Source organism: Rhinoraja longicauda, chromosome 33 (genome assembly GCF_053455715.1).
Source record: "Rhinoraja longicauda isolate Sanriku21f chromosome 33, sRhiLon1.1, whole genome shotgun sequence".
Taxonomy (NCBI): domain Eukaryota; kingdom Metazoa; phylum Chordata; class Chondrichthyes; order Rajiformes; family Arhynchobatidae; genus Rhinoraja; species Rhinoraja longicauda.
The window spans coordinates 24,857,830-24,879,706 of NC_135985.1; the positions used below are offsets into that span (position 1 = coordinate 24,857,830).

Consider the following 21,877-nt stretch of genomic DNA (forward strand, 5'->3'; position numbering starts at 1 on the left):
AGGTTAATTGGCTTCAGTTAATTGTAAATGTCCCTAGTGTGTAGGATGGTGTTAGTGTAAGGGGTTATTGGTGGTCAGCATGGACAGGTGGACCGAAGGGTCTCTTCCATGCTGTATCTCATAAGTCTAAAGAGGTACTTGAGGCAAGTACTGTAGCAGCATTTAAAGGATCATCATCATCTGGTCCACTATGTGGGTAGGAATGGTTTAAAGGGATATGGGCCAAACACGGGCAAATGGGCCTAGTTTAGATGGGGCCTCATGTTTGGCATGGACGAGTTGGGCCAAACGGCTGGTTTCCATGCTGTGACCATGAAACAATGAGTGGGCTGCAACTGATTGTACACCAGCTAAACACCAATGTCATGGACTCTCTGCACTCATCTGCAATAAATGGACCTGAAGACACAATAGTTGGCTCGCAAAGTGCAGCCATTTGTCTGATATAAAGTCATAAATGATCGGAGCAGAATTAGGCCATAAGACCCATCAAGTCTACTCCGCCATTCAATCATGGCTAATCTATCTCTCCTTCTTAACCCCATTCTCCTGCCCTCACCCCATAACCCTTGACACCCTCAAGAATCTATTTATCTATCTCTGCCTTAAAAATATCCATTGTTGGCCTCCACAGCCTTCAGTGGTAATGAACTCCACAGATTCACCACCCTCCGACTAAAGAAATTCCTCCTCATTTCCTTCCTAAAGGGACGTCCTTTAATTGTGAGGCTGTGACCTCTGGTCCTAGACTTTCCCACTGGTGGAAACATCCTCTCCACATCCACTCTATCCAAGCCTTTCACTATTCTGTACGTTTCAATGAGGTCCCCCTTCATCCTTCTAAACTCCAGCGAGTACAGGCCCAGTGTTGGCCGTTCTATCAGAAGGTAGAGGATGTGATAGATGTGGGGCACCTCTGCTGAGAGCAGGTTTCCCATCCGCAGCTTCTTGTCCAGCTCGGTGCGTTGCTTCATCATCTGATCCTTCTCGTGCCGCAGGTTGGAGATCTCCTGGCGGACCTCCTGCTGGTCATCGGCACTGCCATTACGCAGTTGCCCATTCTTCTCAGACAGCTCCTTCTCCAGAGATTCAATGCGGCTCGACACTCTCACAATGTCATTGCTCAGAGCCTGAGGAACGGGAGAAACACGTTGACCAATACAGTGGAAACTTACAATGAGACCAAACAACAATATGCCTTTTAAATTATTCATTGCTTGATTGATTGAAAGATTCAGCACTGAACCTTTTGGCCCACGGGACCACGATGGGCATCGATCACTCGTTCACGCTTGCTCCTTGCTACCCCACTTTCAAATCCACTCCCTACACTCGGGGCAATTTACAGAGGCCAATTAATCCGCAAACCCGAACATCTGAGGGATGTGGGAGGAAACCAGAGAACCTGGAGGAAACCCACGTGGTCGCAGGGAGAACTTGCAAACCCCACACAGACAGCAGCCAAGGTCAGGATCGAACCTGGGTCTCTGGCGCTTTGAGGTAGCAGCAGCTCTACCCGCTGCACCATCCCTTGAGTTCTACTGCAGCGCCATTATGCTGCTCTCTGGATGAAATATATTACAGCAACTTAATAAAAATAGTGCAGGTTTGCCACTGATTTTCCGGCAACTAATGGTCCGGCATCTTCTTTAATCTGGAGAAAATGACGAGAGCGCACTTGAAATATCCCGCCAGATATCCCCCTGAAAATATGGTGCCTCGGCCGGGCGTGGCCACTGATCATGACCTGGGCACACTAAATTGACACCTTAAATTTAGCCTTATTCTATCATCCATGAGTATCTCAGCTTCTCTGTGACTAGATTACAGTCTCGTTACCTGACTGGATCGCAGACGCTTGCTCTCCAGACCATTCTTCTCCTGGAGCAAGGCTTCTTTCTTCTCCACAATGGTCTCTCGTTTGTTCAGCTCCTCCTCCAGGTCATCAAGTGCCTTTCGTTGTTCCAGAACATTCTCAATCTCCATGTCTAACCACCTTTTCTGCTCTTCGATTTTCTACAAAATAATCAGTCGATACTCATATTTATTTTTATTTTCATATTTCAGATACAGCGCGGAAACAGGCCATTTCGGCCCACCAAGTCGGTGCCACCCAGCGATCCCCGCACATTAACACTATCCTACACACACTAGGGACAATTTTTACATTTACCCAGTCAATTAACCTACATACCTGTACGTCTTTGGAGTGTGGGAGGAAACCGAAGATCTCGGAGAAAACCCACGCAGGTCACGGGGAGAACGTACAAACTCCTTACAGTACAGCACCCGTAGTCAGGATCGAACCTAAGTCTCCGGCGCTGCATTCGCTGTAAAGCAGCAACTCTACCGTTGCGCCACCGTGCCGTCCTAATGTCAGAACAAGACAGCCAAAACAAGCCCGACTCGTTAAAAAAAAGAAGAGGTCAGAAATTCTTTGGGTCTTGTGCCACGTGCTGGGAGAGTGCCGGCAAGCAGGCACGGCTCACCGCCGCGGAGCGACGGTGGAGGACATGATTGCGGCGGACCGTGGACCAAATGCTTCATTAGGCTTGTAAACACTGGAATTTAGAAGGATGAGAGGGGATCTTATTGAAACATATAACTTTATCAAGGGATTGGACGCGCTAGAGGCAGGGAACATGTTCCCAATGTTGGGGGAGTCCAGAACCAGGGGGCACAGTTTAAGAATAAGGGGTAGGCCATTTAGAACGGAGTGGAGGAAAAACTTTTTCAGTCAGAGAGTTGTAAATCTGTGGAATTCTCTGCCTCAGAAGGCAGTGGAGGCCAATTCTCTGAATGCATTCAAGAGAGGGTCAGATACTCTTAAGGATAGCGGAGTCAGGGGGTACAGGGAGAAGGCAGGAACGGGGTACTGATTGAGAATGATCAGCCATGATCACATTGAATGGCGGTGCTGGCTCGAAGGGCCGAATGACCTCCTCCTGCACCTATTGTCTATTGTCAAAGATTGCCCCCATGGACCGACGACGGGGGATCTGCCGGTTAGCCTGGTTCGCCCACCGCGGACTCCAAATCGACCCCGAGACACTGGCATCAACGGGAACCGCGCTGCTGAGAGCAAGGAGGGACCGAGAGGAGGGTGGGCCACCAAGAACAATGGGGCGCCGGGGGCGAACGCGGACCCGGTCGGGAGGGGGCTTCGCCGGAGAGGAAGGGGGCTGAGGGGGAGGCCTGTTGCAATGTCCGGCAGCAGATAGGACTGTTCGGCACTTTCGAACTATGTCAGTGCCAGATACGTGGCAACACTTCTGTGCTGCCTAGGTTGTCTGTAAAATAAAGCATTTCACTGCACCACCAATGCACAGAACCCCATTCCTCCAGGTGATGTGTCTGCAGAAAGGTACACGGGGACATGGGGACAAAATGACTGCCCACCAACATAATCCATCCCCAAATCTCCACGTCCATCACAAGCCCACCACACGCTGGTCCTTTGTTTTAAGGTTTGTATTATGGCTCAGTCTAACGCTGATGAACTCCCACAGATTTCATTAAGTTTTACCACTTTTTTTATAAACAGGATTGTTTTTCAGTTTAGTCTGTGATAACTTGCTGAAACAAATACCCAGAATTATTTATGGAAAGTCAACAAGAACAGTGTAACTGAAAGTATTTGATGTGTGGGAAGGAACTTTACTTTTACTTTAGGTACTTTGGCCCACTGAGTCCACGTCAACCAGCGATCCCTGTACACTAGCATTATCCTACAAACTGGGGACAATTTACAATCTTACTGAAGCCAGTTAGCCTACAAACCTGTACATCTTTGGAGTCTGGGAGGAAACTGGAGGACTCGGAGAAAACCCACGCGGTCACGGGGAGAACATACAAACTCCGTACAGACGGCACCCGTAGTCAGGATCGAACCTGGGTCTCTGGCTTTGTGAGGCAGTAACTCTACCGCTGTGCCACCAAATGCTGGTTGACACCGAAGATAGATGCAAAAAGCTGGAGTAATTCATCAGGTCAGGCAGCATCTCTGGAGAAAAGGAGTAGGTAGCGTTTCGGGTCGAGACCCTTCTTCAGACTGAGAGTCAGGGTTAGAGAAACTAGAGGCATGAAAACTAGAAGTATGTTCTGTACCTTTTCATACCTCTAGTTTCCCTCTCCCCTGACTCAGTCTGAAGAAGGGTCACGACCCGAATCGCCACATCTTCCCTTTCTCCAATGATGCTGCCCGATATATCTAATATTTAACCTGCAAATATTTAATGACCCGTGCAGAACTTCAGGAAGGACCTCCATCTCCAGCATAGGAGGACCATGGTAGGAAGATGAAAAGCAAAGCAAATAAACAACGGAAACATCCCTTTGGGCTCAGATCCAAACGACTGAATTGTTCTTGTTCCCATCCATCTTACCTGCTGCTCTTCAAGGCTGATTACAGATCCATTACTGCCACTTCGCCGCTTCCTTTGGAAGGCTGCAATCTCTTCAGTTTTAATCTTAAGAATTTTTTGTTGCTGTTCATGTTTTATTTCAAGTTCCTGCACGCAGGAGACAGAAAGATTAGCACTTCATTATTCGCTCATCTTGTTATCATGGACACCATCTCTACAAATTATTACATTTTTTGTACTCCCACAAAATACTCCTCAGAGTCTGAAATGGGGTCTCGACCCAGTACGTCACCTATTCCTTTTCTCCAGCGGTGCTGTCAGACCCGCTGAGTTACGCCAGCTCTTTGTATCATTCCTCAATCCTCTCTCTGTACTTTTCTTCGTTTCTACAACCCCTGCTTTCTGAATTCGGATATCTATTATCATTTTGCCACAGTTGGTCTTTCAAGAGACAAGAGTGTTTTATTGTCATATGTCCCAAACAGAACAATAAAATTCTTATTTGCAGCAGCACAACTGAATATGTAATCTGTACACAATATAATAAACAAAAAAAAGTTAACACAAAAAGCTGGAGTAACTCAGTGGGTCAGGCAGCATCTCAGGAGAGAAGGAATGGGTGATGTTTCGGGCCGTCTCTCCTGAGATGCTGCCTGACCCGCTGAGTTACTCCAACAAACAACAATAGTGCAAAAAGACGAAACCAATGCCCCCAAGTCTATGTAGTTCAGAGCTTATTTGGAGATTGTAGTGGAGATTAATAGCTTGATGGTTGTTTGGAAGAAGCTGTTCCTGAACTTGGACGTTACAGTTTTCAGGCTGCTATATTTTCTTCCCGATGGCAGGAGTGAAATGAGTGAGTGGCCAGGGTGGCGTGGGTCTCTGATGCTGGCTGCCTTTTCGAGGCAGCAACTCCTGTAAATCCCTTCGATGGAGGGGAGGTCAGTATCAGTATGTAATATTTCAAATGCTTTGATTACACACATTTAGGGTGGCACGGCATTGCACATAGTAGAACTGCTGCCTCACAGCGCCAGAGACCCAGGTTATTAGCTACAACGAGAGTTTGGACAAACATGGATTGCTTTGTGTGGAGCGAAGGAGGCTGAGGGGAGACCTGATAGAAATATATAAAATTAAGAGTGGTAGAGAAAGGATAGAGTAGATTTTCCCCAGAGTAGAAACGCTTTAGTACAACCTAAAGATATTAATGAGAGATTTCTGCAATATTATAAAAATCTATATTCAGCTAAAACGACAGAAAATAGGATAGGAATAGAAGCATTTTTTAAAAAATGTAATCTGAAGGGGTTGGATTTACAAAATAGAGAATCACTAAATGCGGAAATTTCAGTAAAAGAAGTTGAAGAGTCTATCAGATCATTAAAAAATGGTAAAACACCGGGACCAGATGGTATCGGTTCGGAATTTTATAAAACATTTTATGATCTGATCACACCACGTCTGAAGATACTTTATGAAAATATCTATATTTGTCAGAAACTACCAGAAACGTTAAATGAATCTATTATAACACTTATACCTAAAATAGACAAAGATCTGGAGGACCCAGGATCATATAGAGCTATAGCTCTTTTAAATACTGATCAAAAGATACTAACGAAAATATTAGCACAAAGATTAAGCACAGTTATTAATAAACTAATTCACCCCGATCAAACAGGATTTATACCAAAACGATATTCCTCATATAACCTCAGACGATTATATAATATTATATATTCGAAAAGAGGTATTAATAAAGACTTAGTAATTATTTCGTTAGATGCGGAGAAAGCCTTTGACCAAGTGGAATGGTCTTATTTGTTTTCGGTTATGGAATTTTTTAATTTGGGAGAGAAGTTTATCACTTGGGTTAAATTATTATATACCAATCCAACAGCTAGAATAATAACAAATCAAATACTATCAAATAAATTTAATCTATTTCGAGGCTGCAGACAGGGTTGCCCTTTATCCCCACTATTGTTTGCACTTGCATTAGAACCTTTAGCTCAACGGGTGAGAATACATCCTGAAATATATGGATATGACACCACAAATACTGAAAATAAAATTTCTTTATATGCGGATGATGTATTACTTTATATCACAAACCCGGAAATTAGTATTCCAAATTTACTAAAATTAATAACTGAATTTGGATCATATTCAGGATATAGTATTAATTGGAACAAAAGTGAACTTATGCCGATAAGGGTAAATAATCTACATATATTACAACAATTTCCTTTTAAGATAGCAAACGAAAAAATAAAATATCTTGGAATTTATGTAACAAAAAGATTTGATTCTTTATTTAAATCTAATTTTCCGCTCTTATTGAATAAATTAAATAAAAATATTTTATATTGGAAAACATTACCAATCTCAATGATAGGTAGAATAAATGCAATAAAAATGATTTTTCTTCCACAATTATTATATCTTTTCCAAATGATTCCGATATATCTTCCTAAAAATTTTTTTTTTTAAATTGATTCCATAGTCACTAACTTTATCTGGGATTATAAGAGCCATAGAATAAAAAAAGAACACTTATGTAAACCAAAAATAAATGGAGGTCTAGCTCTACCAAACTTTACGTTTTATTATTGGGCAGTCAATATTAAAAATATTAACTTTTGGTTAGTAGAGACAGATAAACAACCAACCTGGTTAATAATGGAAAAAGAAGATTGTTCGCCCTTTGAAATTAGTTCGATTTTATTCGCCAATAATAAAATAAGTAAGAAAACCTATAGTGAAAACCTTATAATAGATAGTGGAATACGTATTTGGAAACAAATAAAGAAAACATTAAAATTGGAATGTATACCACTAGCTCTTACTATTGTAAATAACATCACATTTAAACCTTCAATGATAGATAAAGGTTTTTTACAATGGAAAAACTGTGGAATTAATAAGATGGGAGATCTCTATAGGGAAAATTTTTTCCTTTCATTTCAAGAATTACAACAAATTTATGGATTACATTCAAAAGATTACTTTAGATATTTACAAATTAGAGATTATGTAAAAGCAAATACACATGAAATTAGAAATAGAAAGACAGAGATTTTAGATGAATGTTTGAATAAACACCCAAATACAGAAAAATTGATATCATATATTTATAATATTCTACTGGAAAACGACGCTCCAAGTACAGAAATATATAGACAATCATGGGAAAATGAATTAGGTCAAATTATTAGACCTGATATATGGGATGAAAGTTTACAACACATACATCACTGTTCGCTAAATGCTAGACACTCTCTTATACAATTTAAAATATTACATAGACTACATTATTCAAAAGCTAAATTACATAGTATTTTTCCAAATATATCTGCCATTTGTGACAAATGTCAGCAATTGGAAGCTAATTTAACGCACACATTCACAAACTGTGAAAAAATCACTAAATTCTGGACAGAAATATTTAATATAATTTCGAATGTTGTTAATAGGAAGCTGATCCCTGACTCAAACTTAATAATACTGGGAATATTAGAAACAGATCAATTATTAACAACGAATCAAAGAATTTTTATTGATTATAGTTTAATAATTGGGAAAAAATTAATACTGAAATTCTGGAAAGGTCCTACATCCCCCACAATTAAAATGTGGATTACAGGAATGTCGGAGACACTTCATCTGGAAAGATTGAGACTTGTACTAGTGGACAGGTTGAATCTTTTCAGAGGAATATGGTCTCCATTTATTGTATATTTAAAGGGTCAAAATGGCTTGGTTCGAGGACTTGACCGTGGCCTGAATAATGGAATGGAGGAAGAATTATGAATAATAAATTATGGATATATCTCCAATGATAGATAACTTTTTTAATACTCCATTCATTTCTCCAATTTGGATCTCTTATTTTTATTTTATTTTTCTCTATCTTTTCCTCTCTTAAAAAAAAAGTATAGAAATATGTAGGACATAATTGTTAATATTAATAATATCACGAATGTATGTAATAAGTAAATTTTATTAATAGGTATTTATGTTTAATAAAAATATTTATCAAAAAGAGTAGAAACGCCAAATAGGTTTAAGGTGAGTGGAGAAAGGTTTAAAGATTTACAAGGCTGCAAGTGTTTTTTACTCAGGGTGGTGTATGCCAGGAATATGCTGTCAGGGTAAGTGATTGTAGCAGTTACAATAGCAACTTTAAGAAGCATTTAGACGGTCACATGAACAGACATGGAATGGAGGGGTATGGATTGGGAATTGCAGATCAGATTAGATTAGTTTGTGTAGGAAGTGCTGGTTTATATCAAGCATAGACACAAAATGCTGGAGTAACACAGCGGGTCAGGCAGCAGCTCTCGAGACAACGAATAGGCGAGGTTTCGGGTCGGAACCCTTCTTCAGATTGAAAGACAGAGAAGGCCAGAAGAGTTTGGATTAGTTTGGATTGGCATCATGGTTGGCACAGACACCTTGGGCTCGATGGCTTGTTCCTATGATGTACTGTCCGAGGACCCTCAGATCAGAGTTGGTGGGGGAAGTGAGTGACTGGGTAGGGGACTGGAAATTCATGCCCAGCACATCCCTCGTCTGGCACTCCTCCTCAGTGCTTGCTATAACTGCTGAGGTGAAGGCGTTGCAAAGTGGTTCTGTACACCTCCCGAATGGGAGAGTTCTTTAGGGAGACCCTACGGGCTGAAAAGCTGCTTGATTCCTGGGGTACAGCTGGATAAACATTCAGCTCGTGGCACGGAGCAGCTTTTCAGGTGCTCTTCATGCTGATTAAAGAGCTCCCAATCCAAAGAAACAAATCTTTCAATAACTGTTGAAATGGTGGCCTCGATAGCACAGCGGTAGAGTTACTGCCTTACAGCACCGGAGACACGAGTTTGATTCTGACTATGGGTGTTGTCTGTACCGAGTTTGTACCACATGGGTTTTCTCCAGCTGCTCCGGTTTCCTCCCTCACTCTAAAGACGTGCAGGTTTGTAGGTTAATTGGCTTTGGTAAAACTGACCCCAGTGAGTAGGATAGCGCTAGTATGCGGGGATTGTTGGTCGGCCCGTACTCTGTGGGCCGAACGGCCAGTTTCTGTACTGTATCTCTAAACTAAACTAACCTGATATCTTGTGTTTGATCTTTCAACTATAAGGAAACAATAAAGGCTGCTCAAAATAACGAGTGAAAATCCAATATCTACTACATTCTGTCCTCACAGATAGGAAGGCAGAGTGTAGAGTTGATGTCTCACAGCACCAGAGACCCGGGTTCAATCCTGGGGTGCTGTCTATGTAGAATTTACACATTCTTCCTGTAACCACATGGGATTTCTCCCACATCCCAAAGACATTTGGGTTTGCAGTTTAATTGGCTTCTGTAAACTGAACCCTCGTGTGCAGGGAATGGACTTGGACGTGGGAGAACAAACAACCAGCGTGAATGGGTGATCGATGGTCAGCATGGACTCGGTGGGCCAAAGGGCCTGCTTTTATGTGTAGGAAGGAACTGCAGATGCTGGTTTACTCCACACAAATTGCTGGAGTAATTCAGCGGGACGGGCAGCATCTCTGGAGAGGAATGGATGATATTCCGGTTTATAGAAAATAGAAAATAGGTGCAGGAGAAGGCCATTCGGCCCTTCGAGTCAGCACCGCCATTCAATGTGATCATGGCTGATCATTAGTTTCAGAAAGTTTGAGACCCTTCTTCAGACTGCTAATGGGTGACGTTTCGGGTGAAGAAGGGTCTGGACCTGAAACGTCACCCATTCCTTCTCTCCAGAGATGCTGCCTGTCCTGCTAAGTTACCCCAGCACGTTGAGCCAATTTTTATGCTTTATCTCTAAACTAAGGCGCACCTTCACGCGATGTTTTCCTCTGTGCATCTCTGTTTCAAATCGCCTTTTCTGGTCCATCTCCTCTTTCAATTTCTTCTGCAGTAGCGCCTGCTGCTGCTTCATCAGCTGCACGTTTCTCTCCATCTCGTGGATGCGGCGCTCACTCTGTGACGACAGTGACACAAGCCGCTCGGTGTCCCGTTTCTTCTGACTCAGCGCCTGGCAACAAGATGAAGGCCACGATTAGCCGCAGCTTGCATACAACATTAAATCTTTCAGTGCTTACCTTTGCAGCAGGAAATTGAACTGTACGACAGTCAGTATCGATCCTGAATGCTGATGGAAGTTTACTTTCTCCTCTATTGGTTTCTGTTTAGTTTAGTTCACAGATACAGAGTGGGGGAATCCAGAACCAGGGGCCACAGTTTAAGAATAAGGGGTAGGCCATTTTGGGCGGCACGGTGGCGCAGCGGCGCAGCGGTACAGTTGTTGCCTTACAGCGAATGCAGCGCCGGAGACTCGGGTTCGATCCTGACTACGGGCGCCGTCTGAACGTTCTCCCCGTGACCTGCGTGGGTTTTCTCCGAGATCTTCGGTTTCCTCCCACACTCCAAAGACGTACAGGTATGTAGGTTAATTGGCTGGGCAAATGTAAAAATTGTCCCTAGTGGGTGTAGGATAGTGTTAGTGTGCGGGGATCGCTGGGCGGCGCGGACCCGGTGGGCCGAAGGGCCTGTTTCTGCGCTGTATCTCTAAATCTAAATCTAAATCTAAAGAACGGAAATGAGGAAAAACTTTTTCAGTCAGAGTTGTAAATCTGTGGAATTCTCTGCCTCAGAAGGCAATGGAGGCCAATTCTCTGGATGCTTTCAAGAGAGAGCTAGATAGAGCTCTTAAAGATAGCAGAGTCAGGGGGTATGGGGAGAAGGCAGGAACGGGGTAGTGATTGTGAATGATTAGCCATGATCACATTGAATGGCAGTGCTGGCTCGAAGGGCCGAATGGCCTACTCCTGCACCTATTGTCTATTGTCTATGAAACAGGCCCTTCGGCCCACTGAGTCCGCGCCGACCAGTGATCCCCGTACACTAACACTATCCTACGCACTCGGGACAATTTACAGAAGCAAATTAATCTACAAACCTCCACGTCTTTGGAGTGTGGGAGGTATTATCTGAAACCCACGCAGTCACAGGGAGAACATACAGCACCCAAGGTCAGGATTCAACTCGGGTTTCTGGTGCTGTAAGGCAGCAATTCTATTGCTGCGCCGCTAGGAATGCTGAGGGGAACTTTCTATCCCCTCTATTCTGGGTCTACAGCAGGCAATACCTTCTGGTACTTCACCAAAGTGGCCAGTCTTTATGCACGAATGTGCAAAATTCTCCACTGAAGTTGAGTGTGTGTTATTTATCACCTCGACTCTGCAGAATTGGAGCCTACTCGTGTTCATGGAATCTGCATGTGCGATACGACCACCACATTGAAAGGGAGTTACGTTCGCAAGCTCGTCGCCTCACACACCTGCACTTTGCTCTGGGCTGCCACAACCTTTTTATGGTACTCCTGGAGCTTGGTCCTCTCCACCAGGTCCCTGGGTCCCTTCTCCTCCAGATCCCGCAGCTGCCTCTGAGCCTCTCTCAGCTCCGCCCTCTCCTGCTCCGCTTCTTGTTCCAGCTCCCGAATCTTCTGAGAGTACTGCTTGTTCATCACCTGGGCATCTCTTCCTGGCCGTTCAAGCAAAATAAAAAAACTGCTTTAACTGAAGGTTTATGGGATTACTTTACAATACAAGACATTTACAATTTCTAAATCTGGACATCAGCTTAATATTAAAAAAAAGGACACAAAGTGCTGGAGTAACTCAGCGGTTCAGGCAGCATCTGTGGAGAACATGGATAGGTGACGTTTCGGGTTGTGACTTAGTTTAGAGATACAGCACAGAAACAGTGCTTCAGCCCAGCGAGTCCACGCCGACCAGCGATCACGCGCACACTAACACTATCTACACACTAGGGACAATTTACTATTTTTAGCGAAGCCAATTAACCTACAAACCTGATTTAATCACAAAATGCTGGAGTAACTCAGCAGGTCAGGCAGCATCTCGGGAGAGGAGGAATGGGTGACGTTTCGGGTCGAGACCCTTCTTCAGATTTTTAACCTACAAACCTGTATGTCTTTGGAGTGTGGGAGGAAAGTGGAGCACCCGGGGAAAACCCACGTGGTTCAGGGGAGAGCATACAAACCCCGTACAGACAGCACCCGTAGTCAGGATCAAACCCAGGCTCTCTTGCGCTGTAAGGCAGCAACTCTACTGGTGCACCACCGTGCTCTGAAGAAGGGTCCCAAAGCTAAACATCGCCTATCCATGTTCTCCAGAGATGCTGCTTGACCTGTTGAGTTACTCCAGCACTGTGTGTCCTTTTGTTTAAAACAGCATCAACAGTTCCTTGCTTCTACAACATCTTAATATGGTGGTCACATAGAGTCAGCCGCAGTTATAAGACGAGTTAAAGTCCCACCACATATTTTCAATTTTATTTTGCATTTAATGAAGCCACAAAATGCTAAAGCCACAAAATGCTAAAGCCACAAAATGCTAAAGCCACAAACGCGATTCAACTGATAAAACTGATCACGATAAAATGCAATAGATAATCTTTAATTTTGGATGTTAGAAATGTCGATTGCTGCATTATGATGACAAAAAGCAGTGAGATAACTGTGTTATCCTGATAATATGCTAAAAAGTGCAGTCAGAGGGATGTACAGTAACCTTTTACTTTGTGATAGAAGCAGACATGGTGATAGGGCAACATTTATGATGATTTGTTAACAAAAATGTCATCTGACAAAATTATGAAGAAAATAACTCAATGCGATAAAAATATCATTAAAGCCAGTGCATATTGGAAACCCATTCAAATATCCTATTGATTAATTACATACACCAATTTATTTATTACAGTAATTGATCTATAATACAACTCCTGGAATATTGCTGTCTTTGTTCATTGACTGCCATTTTAATTTTCAGAAGAAACACCAATTGAATGATCAGGTTGATGGATTACCTTGTGTGTTTTGTTGATAACAGGAAAAGGTCATTGCAAATAACAGTTCGATAAATCTATACGGTATTAACCCCCGCACCTGTTTTGACGAGTTCTTTGATCAATTCCTCCTTCATCCGGATGTTGATGGCCAGTTCCCGCATCTTATGCTGCGCTCGGACAAGCCTCCACTCCGAATTGTCCAACTTGGGACGGCTCACAGGAGAACTTTCCCTGAAATCACTTGAAAAGGAAAGGCAGTGGGCCTCGTTGTGGTCTCCCGTCCCGTGTGGAGCTGGAGAATAGGAGAGTAAGATTCAAGACGCAAAATCACCAGGGGAATAAACGGGGTGGATGCACAGTCTTTTACCCAGAGTTAAAAGGAACAACTTTTACAGTCAGCTGGTGATGGGTGTACGGAACGAGCTGCCCGAGGAAATAGTGGAGCCAGGTGCTATGACTACATTTAAAAGACATTTTGACTAGTACACGGATAGAAAAGGTTTAGCGGGATATGGGCCAAACACGGGCATGTGGAAGTAGCGAAAATGGAGCATCATGGTTGGCATGGGCAAGTTGGGCCGAAGGGCGTGTTTCTGTGCTGTCTGACTATGACTCTATCATCAAACTAGAGTACTGGAACATACTGAGCAAGTTTATTAACAAAAGATTTTTTTTTTAAGCAGTGGGGCTTTTATGAAGGTAGACACAAAATGCTGGGGTAACTCAGCAGGACAGGCAGCATCTCTGGTGAGAAGGAATCAGTGATGTTTCCTTTTCGAGACCCTTCTGAAGGGTCTCGACCCGAAATGTCACCATTCCCTCTCTCCTAGATGCTGCCTGACCTGCTGAGTTATTCCAGCATTTTGTGACATCTTCGATTTGTACCAGCATCTAGTTATTTTCCTACACTTTTTCAGACTGATCTCTTACTCTAGCATTTATTCACAAAATGCTGGAGTAACTCAGCAGGTCAGGCAGCATCTCAGGAGAGAAGGAATGAGTGATGTTTCGGGTCGAGACCCTTCTTCAGACTGTACCAGCATCTGCAGTTATTTTCTTATCTTACTCTAGCATTTTGTGTCTACCTTCGATTTAAACCAGCATCTGCAGTTCTTTCCTACATGCAGGGCTTTTATGAAATAGATTCACCTAGAGATTCTACTGCACATCCTGTCAGTGCAAGGTTTCCACTTAGAAGGGCCAGGGCAGCAGCAGCATGAGATCATAACTGTCTGCAGGTTCCCTTCTATTTACGCTCCATCTACTGCAAACTTCAGCTGAGCCGAAGGGCCAAGGTTACATGGACAACTGAATAGGCATCGCACACCCTTCTCCCCTCTCCCATGTGTGAAAACGCACACCACCAGATTCAGGGACAGTTTCTTCCTAGCTGGTATCAGGCAACTGAACCATCCTACCAACAACCAGAGGCAGTCGTGAGGTATTATCGGCCTCATTGGAGGCCCTCGGACTATCTTTGATCAGTTTACTGGCGATATCTTGCACTAAATGTTATTCATGATATTCATGTATCTGTGCACTGTGGATGGCTCGATTGTCTTTCCGCTGACTGGTGAGCACGCAGCAAAAGCTTTGCACTGGACCTGACAATAAACACATGACAATAAACAAAACTAAAACTCGAAGACAGGATCGAGGCCAGTGATGGGTGGAGGGTGATGGCCAAATGGCCAGATCCACTAGGGTGTAGGATAGTGTTAATATATTTTTTTACATTTACCAAGCCAATTAACCTAGAAACCCGTACGTCTTTGGAGTGTGGGAGGAAACCGAAGATCTCAGAAAAAACCCACTCAGGTCACAGGGAGAACGTACAAACTCCGTACAGACAGCACCCATAGTCAGGATCGAACCCAAGTCTCCGGCGCTGCATTCGCTGTGAAGGCAACGAAACTACCATTGCACCACTGTGACCGCCCACGAATATGGCACCACTGACCACTGGATGAGTTGAATCCGAAGGCCGACCAACTATCTATGCACACCAAGATGCAGATGTTTGGCTGACGCAGTTGAAGAACGCTCTCCCAATTCTCAAGCAGTTGACTATCCATCATGAGATATCAGGCCGCAACCATGCACTGGCATTTTATAACACCAGTAAATGGGCGTAAACCCCGGCTTAAGGAAAAGAAGGATGTTTTAAAGATATAGCATGGAAACATGGCCCTTCGGCCCACTGTCCACACCGACCATTGATCACCCATTCACATTAGTTATCCCACTACACACCAGGGCCAATTAACCTACATACCTCATCCACGCCTTCATCACCTCCCTTCTGGACTACTGTAACAGCCTCCTCTATGGTTCACCCTCAAAAATCATCAATAAACTCCAATACATCCAGAACTCCGCTGCCCGTCTACTCGCCCACTCCCCGACCCGTGACCATATCACCCCCATCCTCTACAAGCTCCACTGGCTCCCCATCCCCCAGAGAATCCAGTACAAAATCCCCCTCATGACCTACAAAGCCCTCCATAACCTGGCCCCATCCTACCTGACTGACCTCCTCCACAGACACACTCCCACCCGCACCCTCCGCTCTGCTGCTGCTAACCTCCTGTCCCCCCCCATCCGGACCAAACTCAGATCCTGGGGGGACAGGGCTTTCTCCATCGCTGCTCCCACCCTCTGGAACTCACTACCCCAAACCGTCAGAGACCCCTCCTCACTCACCACATTCAAAACATCACTGAAGTCTCACTTGTTCAACACCGCCTTCAATCATTGACCGTCGCTCCACCTTATTCTTCCTTTTCTGTTCGTTTATTTATTTATTTTTATGTTATATCTATGTAAAGCGTCTTTGGGTTTCTAGAAAAGTGCTATACAAATGTAATGCATTATTATTATTATTATACCTGTATGTCTTTGAGATGTGGGAGGAAACCCGAGCACCCGGAGGAACCCATGTCGTCAAAGGGAGAGACGTGCAAACTCCACACGGGCATCACCCAAGATCAGGACTGGACGTTACGAGGCAGCAGCTCCACCGTTCCACGAGTGCACCACCAGTGAGGCACAGGTTGGATGGAGACTGAAGCTTCCATGAGAAGCCTTGTTGCAAGACGTTTGGAATTTAACATAGCAATGAAGAAATGTTGATTGAAGCACTAACTGCCCATGAGTAACCAGAGCTCGAGAGATACTTACACTTCAGTACTTCACACGGAGGACTGCTCGAGTCACTGTGTCGCTGTTGTACGAGGCTGCCTCTACTGTTCACCATGCTGCTCATTCTAGGAACGTCCCTTTTTGTCCAGGTCCGATTGATCTGCCGTCTGTTAGAGTCAAACAATGATTCTCAGGATATCAGAACAATACAAAACCTTTACAAACATGCCCATTGCCCTTCACAGGCAATGAAAATATATTAATTGATTGGTTCAGTCTGAAGAAGGGTCTCGACCCGAAACGTCACCCATTCCTTCTCTCCAGAGATGCTGCCTGACCCGCTGAGTTACTCCAGCATTTTGTGTCTATCTTTAATTCATTGGTTCATTGATTACGTTTTGCATTCATTTTTCACCTTTGTTCAACAAATATCTGTTTGGAGGTTTATAAAAATACAAGAGGCATAGATAGGGTCGACCGTCAGAACTATTTTCCCAGGGTGGAACAGGTGATGGCGAAAGGGCACAGCGTTAAGGTCAGAGGAACAAAGTTTAAAGGAGATGTATGGAGCAAGTGTTTTTGTTAAACACACAGAAGGTGGTGGGAGCCTGGAATGTTTAGTTTAGAGATACAATGCGGAAACAGGCCCTTCAGCCCAATGGTTCCACACCGACCAGCGATCCCTGCACACTAGGGACAATTTAAATTTATACCAAGCCGATTAACCTACAAACCTGTACGTCTTTGGTGTGTTGGAGGAAACCGAACATCTCAGAGAAAAATCACGCAGGGACACGGGGAGAACGTACAAACTCCGTGCAAGCTGCACCTGCAGTCAGGATCGGACCCGGGTCTCTGGCACTGTAAGGCAGTAACTCTACCGCTGCGCCACCATGCCTCCTGTTGGGCGTGGAAGTGGATATGACAGTGGCATTCTAGAGGTTTGTAAATAGGCACTTGGATATGCAGGGAATAGAGGGATGTGGATCGCATGCAAGCAGAGGGAATATTTAATTTGTCATCATATTCAGTACAGATATTGTAGGCCTGTTCCTGTGCTGTACTGTTTGAATAAAAGTGCAACCCTTTGAGAGTCTTTCCTTTATGATGTAAATCCTCTGCCCTTTATACCTACAATTATTTCTAAATATCTTGTCCATTCTTTTCTGAAGGCAATAACTCTTGTGCAATACAGATCTCCGATTTGCATATAGTAATGTCTCCGATCCTATAGTAATGTCATGCATCCAGATAGCATCAATGGCAAATAAGGAGAAGAGTTAAGACACTTGAGAATAGGCGTCTCAATGTGTAGGAGGGAACTACAGATTATGGTTATACACCGAAGACAGACACAAAATGCTGGAGTAACTCAGGGGGAAAAGCAGCATCTCTGGAGAGAAGGAATGGGTGACGTTTCGGGTTTGAAGAAGGGTCTCGAACAGAGACGTCACCCGTTCCTTTTGTCCCGTGATGCTGCCTGTCCCACTGAGTTACTCCAGCATTTTGTGTCTAATAGGCTTCTCAAGCTCAGTTTCTTAATGAGACCACCTATCTCATTGGAAGATGCAAGTGACAAGCACATTTGTTTGAAATATTGGGTGCAATGAAGAGCTTTGGTCAGTTTAGATTAAACCTAATTAAAAGATGTGTCGGAAGGAACTGCAGATGCTGTTTTACAGCGAAGATAGACACAAAACGCTGGAGTATCTCAGCGGGACAGGCCGCTTCTGTGGAGAGAAGGAATGGCTGACGTTTTGGGTCGAGACCCTTCTTCATACTGAGAGGGTTCCATATCTTGGGTTTCCCTCTCCCCCGACTCTTGCCTGATGGGAGAGGGGAGAAGAGGGAGCGTGTGGCTCGTCCTTGATTATGCTGGTGAAACACAGCTGTTCCGAGAGTATCAGTTGAGATATATCCTACCTGCTCTTTCCTTTACTCCTGCACAACTCCGCGTCCTCTGGCTCCTCATCAGATGGTGACACTGTGGATCCGCTGAGGTCCTCTGCGATGTACCCGTGAGGCACAGAATGCTCACCTGGCAGATTCCTTTGCAAACAGTGACTAGGATCGCAAAATCCAACACCTGAACACTCCAAGGAAGATGCACCGGTCTAAAGGGCAGAGAAGAAAATTACAAAAATGAAAAATAACACTGTGTAATGGCTTAAGACTTTGACCTTCCGCCCCGGCACGAAGCAGAACCATTGTTTAGTTTAGTTTAGAGATACAGTGCAGAAACAGGCCCTTTGGCCCATCTAGTCCGTGCCGACCAGCGGCCCCTACACATTAACAGTACCCTACACACACTAGGAACAATTTACAATTATATCAAGTCAATTAACCTACAAACCTGTACGTTGTTGGAGTGTGGGAGGAAATTGGAGATCCTGGAGAAAACGTTAGAGGCAGGAAACATGTTCCCAATGTTGGGGGAGTCCAGAACAAGGGGCCACAGTTTAAGAATAAGGGGTAGGCCATTTAGAACTGAGATGAGGAAAAACTTTTTCAGTCAGAGAATTGTGAATCTGTAGAATTCTCTGCCTCAGAAGGCAGTGGAGGCCAATTCTCTGAATGCATTCAAGAGAGAGCTAGATAGAGCTCTTAAGGATAGCGGAGTCAGGGAGTATGGGGAGAAGGCAGGAACGGGGTACTGATTGAGAATGATCAGCCATGATCACATTGAATGGCGGTGTTGGCTCAAAGGGCCGAATGGCCTACTCCTGCACCTATTGTCTATAAAACCCACACAGTCACAGGGAGAACGTACAAACTTCGTACAGACAAGCACCCATAGTCAGGATGGAACCCAGGTCTCTGGTGCTGTAAGGCAGCAACTCTACTGCTGCACCACTGTGCCGCCCCATCGAATGAAAGATGCCCATAGTTTGTGCAACCTCCACAAGCAGCCAGCAAATGTAAAGTAAAATGGCCTTCCACTGTGGTATAACGCAGTAACAGAAGCTGCTCTTATGACAATGGGTGAACATTCAGTCTCATGTGTTACAGAGCCATGTGAATGGAATTACCTGATCTCACCTGGGGTGGCAATAGGGGGGAGGGGGGGGAGGATATCGGAAAGCTCTAACTACTGAAGATTGGCACAAAATGTTGGAGTAACAGTGATTCAGGCAGCATCTCGAGAGAAAAGGAATAGGTGACATTTTGAGTCAGAACCCTTCTTCAGACTGAAAGATCGGTGTGGAGGGGGGGTGGAGCGAAGGGGAATGGTGGAAACTCAAGGCGAGAAAAGGCCAGAGCAAATCAGGGCCGGCAACAGGAAGGAAGGAGCCTTTAATGGCCAATGTTGGCTGGGGAAGATGTGCTAACCAGAGGGACATAAGGATGTAAACTAGTGGAACTAGTAGGACAACTAGGGAGGGGGACGGGGGGTAGAAAGGAGGGGGGTGGGGGTGTGAGGGAATGCAGGAGTTACTTGAAATTAGAGAAATCAAAAGCCCTAACTACTCTAGAGGAAGGAACTGCAGATGCTGGTATAAACCAAAGGTAGACACAAAAAGCTGGAGTAACTCAGCGGGACAGGCAGCATCTCTGGAGAAAAGGAATAGGTGACATTTTGGGTCGAGACTGAAGATTTGGTTCTTCAGACTGAGAATCAGAGGAAAGGGAAACAAGAGTTATAGACGGTGACGTAGAGAGATATAGAACAACACGAGAGGAATAGATCGGGTAGATGCACAGAGTCCTTTACCCAGAGTATGGGAATCGAGGACGAGAGGACATAGGTTCAAGGTGAAGGGAAAAAGATTTAATAGGAATCCGAGGGGTAACTTTTTCCACACTGAGGGTGGTGGGTGTATGGAATAAGCTGCCAGAGATAGTTGAGGCTGGGACTATCCCATCATTTAAGAAACAGTTCGACAGGTACATGGATAGGACAGGTTTGGAGCGTTATGGACCAAGCGCAGGCAAGTGGGACTAGGGTAGCTGGGACATTGTTGGCCGGTGTGGGCGAGTTGGGCCGAAGGGCCTGTTTCCACACTGTTTCACTCTATGACTCTCTAAATGAATGAAAACGATGCAAAAAGTAACGATGATAAAGGAAACAGTCCATTGTTAGTTGTGGGATAGGTGAAAATGAGTTACACACATTGCGACTCAACAGGACGACTTTGAAACTAGTACAACGACTTGATTGTGGGAGGGACGGAGAGAGAGGGGATGCAAGGGTTACTTGAAGTTAGAGAAATCAATATTCATACTGCTGGGTTGTAAGTTGCCCAAGCAAAATATGAGGAGCTGTTCCTCCAATTTATGTTTGACACACTCTGACAATGGAGGAGGCCCAGGACAGAAAGGTCAGTGTGGGAATGGTAAGGGGAGTTAATGTGTTTGGCAACCGCAAGATCGCGTCGGCTGGAGCGGACTGAGCGGAGGTGTTCAGCAAAACAATCGCTGAGCCTGCGCTAGGTGTCGCCGATGTATCGGAGTCCACACCTGGAACAGCGGATACAGTAGATGAGGTTGGAGGAGGTGCAAGTGAACCTAACAAGCAAATAACTAAGATGGACGACACCACTGTCTTTAAATAGCGCTGAATTGCTTTGAAGTGTCAGTGCATGTGGAGTAAACATGGTCACTAATTTACTCGCAAGTTCGCAGAAGCCTCGGCAACATAATTGAGTCATTTTTCTGTGCTGATTACTTGTACTTGACAGAATATCAACTTCCTTCTCCTCTCTAGCAGAGTTGCAGGAACGTAATGTCTCATCTAAAGGGCAGTACTTCCAACAAAGTACTATTCCTGTAAAATGCCAGCTCATGTTGACATTTTACACTCAAACTCTCAAAGGGTTTGTACGCACATCGCTTCATGCGATAGCTGTGAATCGATTGCTTGAAAGATACTGCATGAAACAGGCATGAAACAGGCCTCTCGGCCCACCGAGCCAATGCTGTTCATCGATCACCCGTTTCTGTGAGTTCCATGTTATCCCATTTTCTCATCCGCACCCTACACACCAGAGGCAACTTACAGAGGCCGATTGACCTACCAGCCAGCACATCTTTGGGATGTGGGAGGAAACCGGAGCAACCGGAGGGAAAGCACTCAGTCACAGGGGGAACATGCCAACTCCACACAGAGAGTACCCGAGATCAGGATCGAACCCAGGTCTGTGGTGCTGTAAGGCAGCAGCAAAGATACTGGTGCAGAGCAAGATAGACCACTCCACCCTAAGATCCGTAGTAGGTCATGGCGCCATTACACTAGGCACAAACTTGCAGAAACATTTAAAAAGAAAAATAACAAAAATCTGTGAATTGATAGACGAGATATATTCTCAAGAAAGATTCTAAGGGGAGTAGGAGGCAACTGTGGCTGACAAGGGAAGTTAGGGATGGAATAAAACTACAAGAAAAGATGTATAACACAGCAAAGAGTAGCGGGAAGCCAGAGGTTTGGGAAACTTTCATAGGACAACAGAAGGTAACAAAACGGGCAATACGGGCTGAAAAGATGAAGTACG

General features: G+C 44.5%; 1 protein-coding gene across 1 annotated transcript in view; it reads right to left on the bottom strand.

Moving 5' to 3' along the window:
* Positions 1–21,877, bottom strand: part of kif7 (kinesin family member 7) — a 55,593-nt gene that overhangs the window by 17,026 nt on the left and 16,690 nt on the right. Inside the window, exons 6-13 of the mRNA XM_078427146.1 lie at positions 18,312–18,502; positions 16,428–16,555; positions 13,345–13,539; positions 11,713–11,915; positions 10,210–10,407; positions 4,386–4,511; positions 1,840–2,016; positions 915–1,130 (exon numbers count right to left, since the gene is read on the bottom strand). Coding sequence (XP_078283272.1) covers positions 915–1,130; positions 1,840–2,016; positions 4,386–4,511; positions 10,210–10,407; positions 11,713–11,915; positions 13,345–13,539; positions 16,428–16,555; positions 18,312–18,502 — 1,434 coding nt within the window. The remainder of the gene's footprint in view (positions 1–914; positions 1,131–1,839; positions 2,017–4,385; positions 4,512–10,209; positions 10,408–11,712; positions 11,916–13,344; positions 13,540–16,427; positions 16,556–18,311; positions 18,503–21,877) is intronic.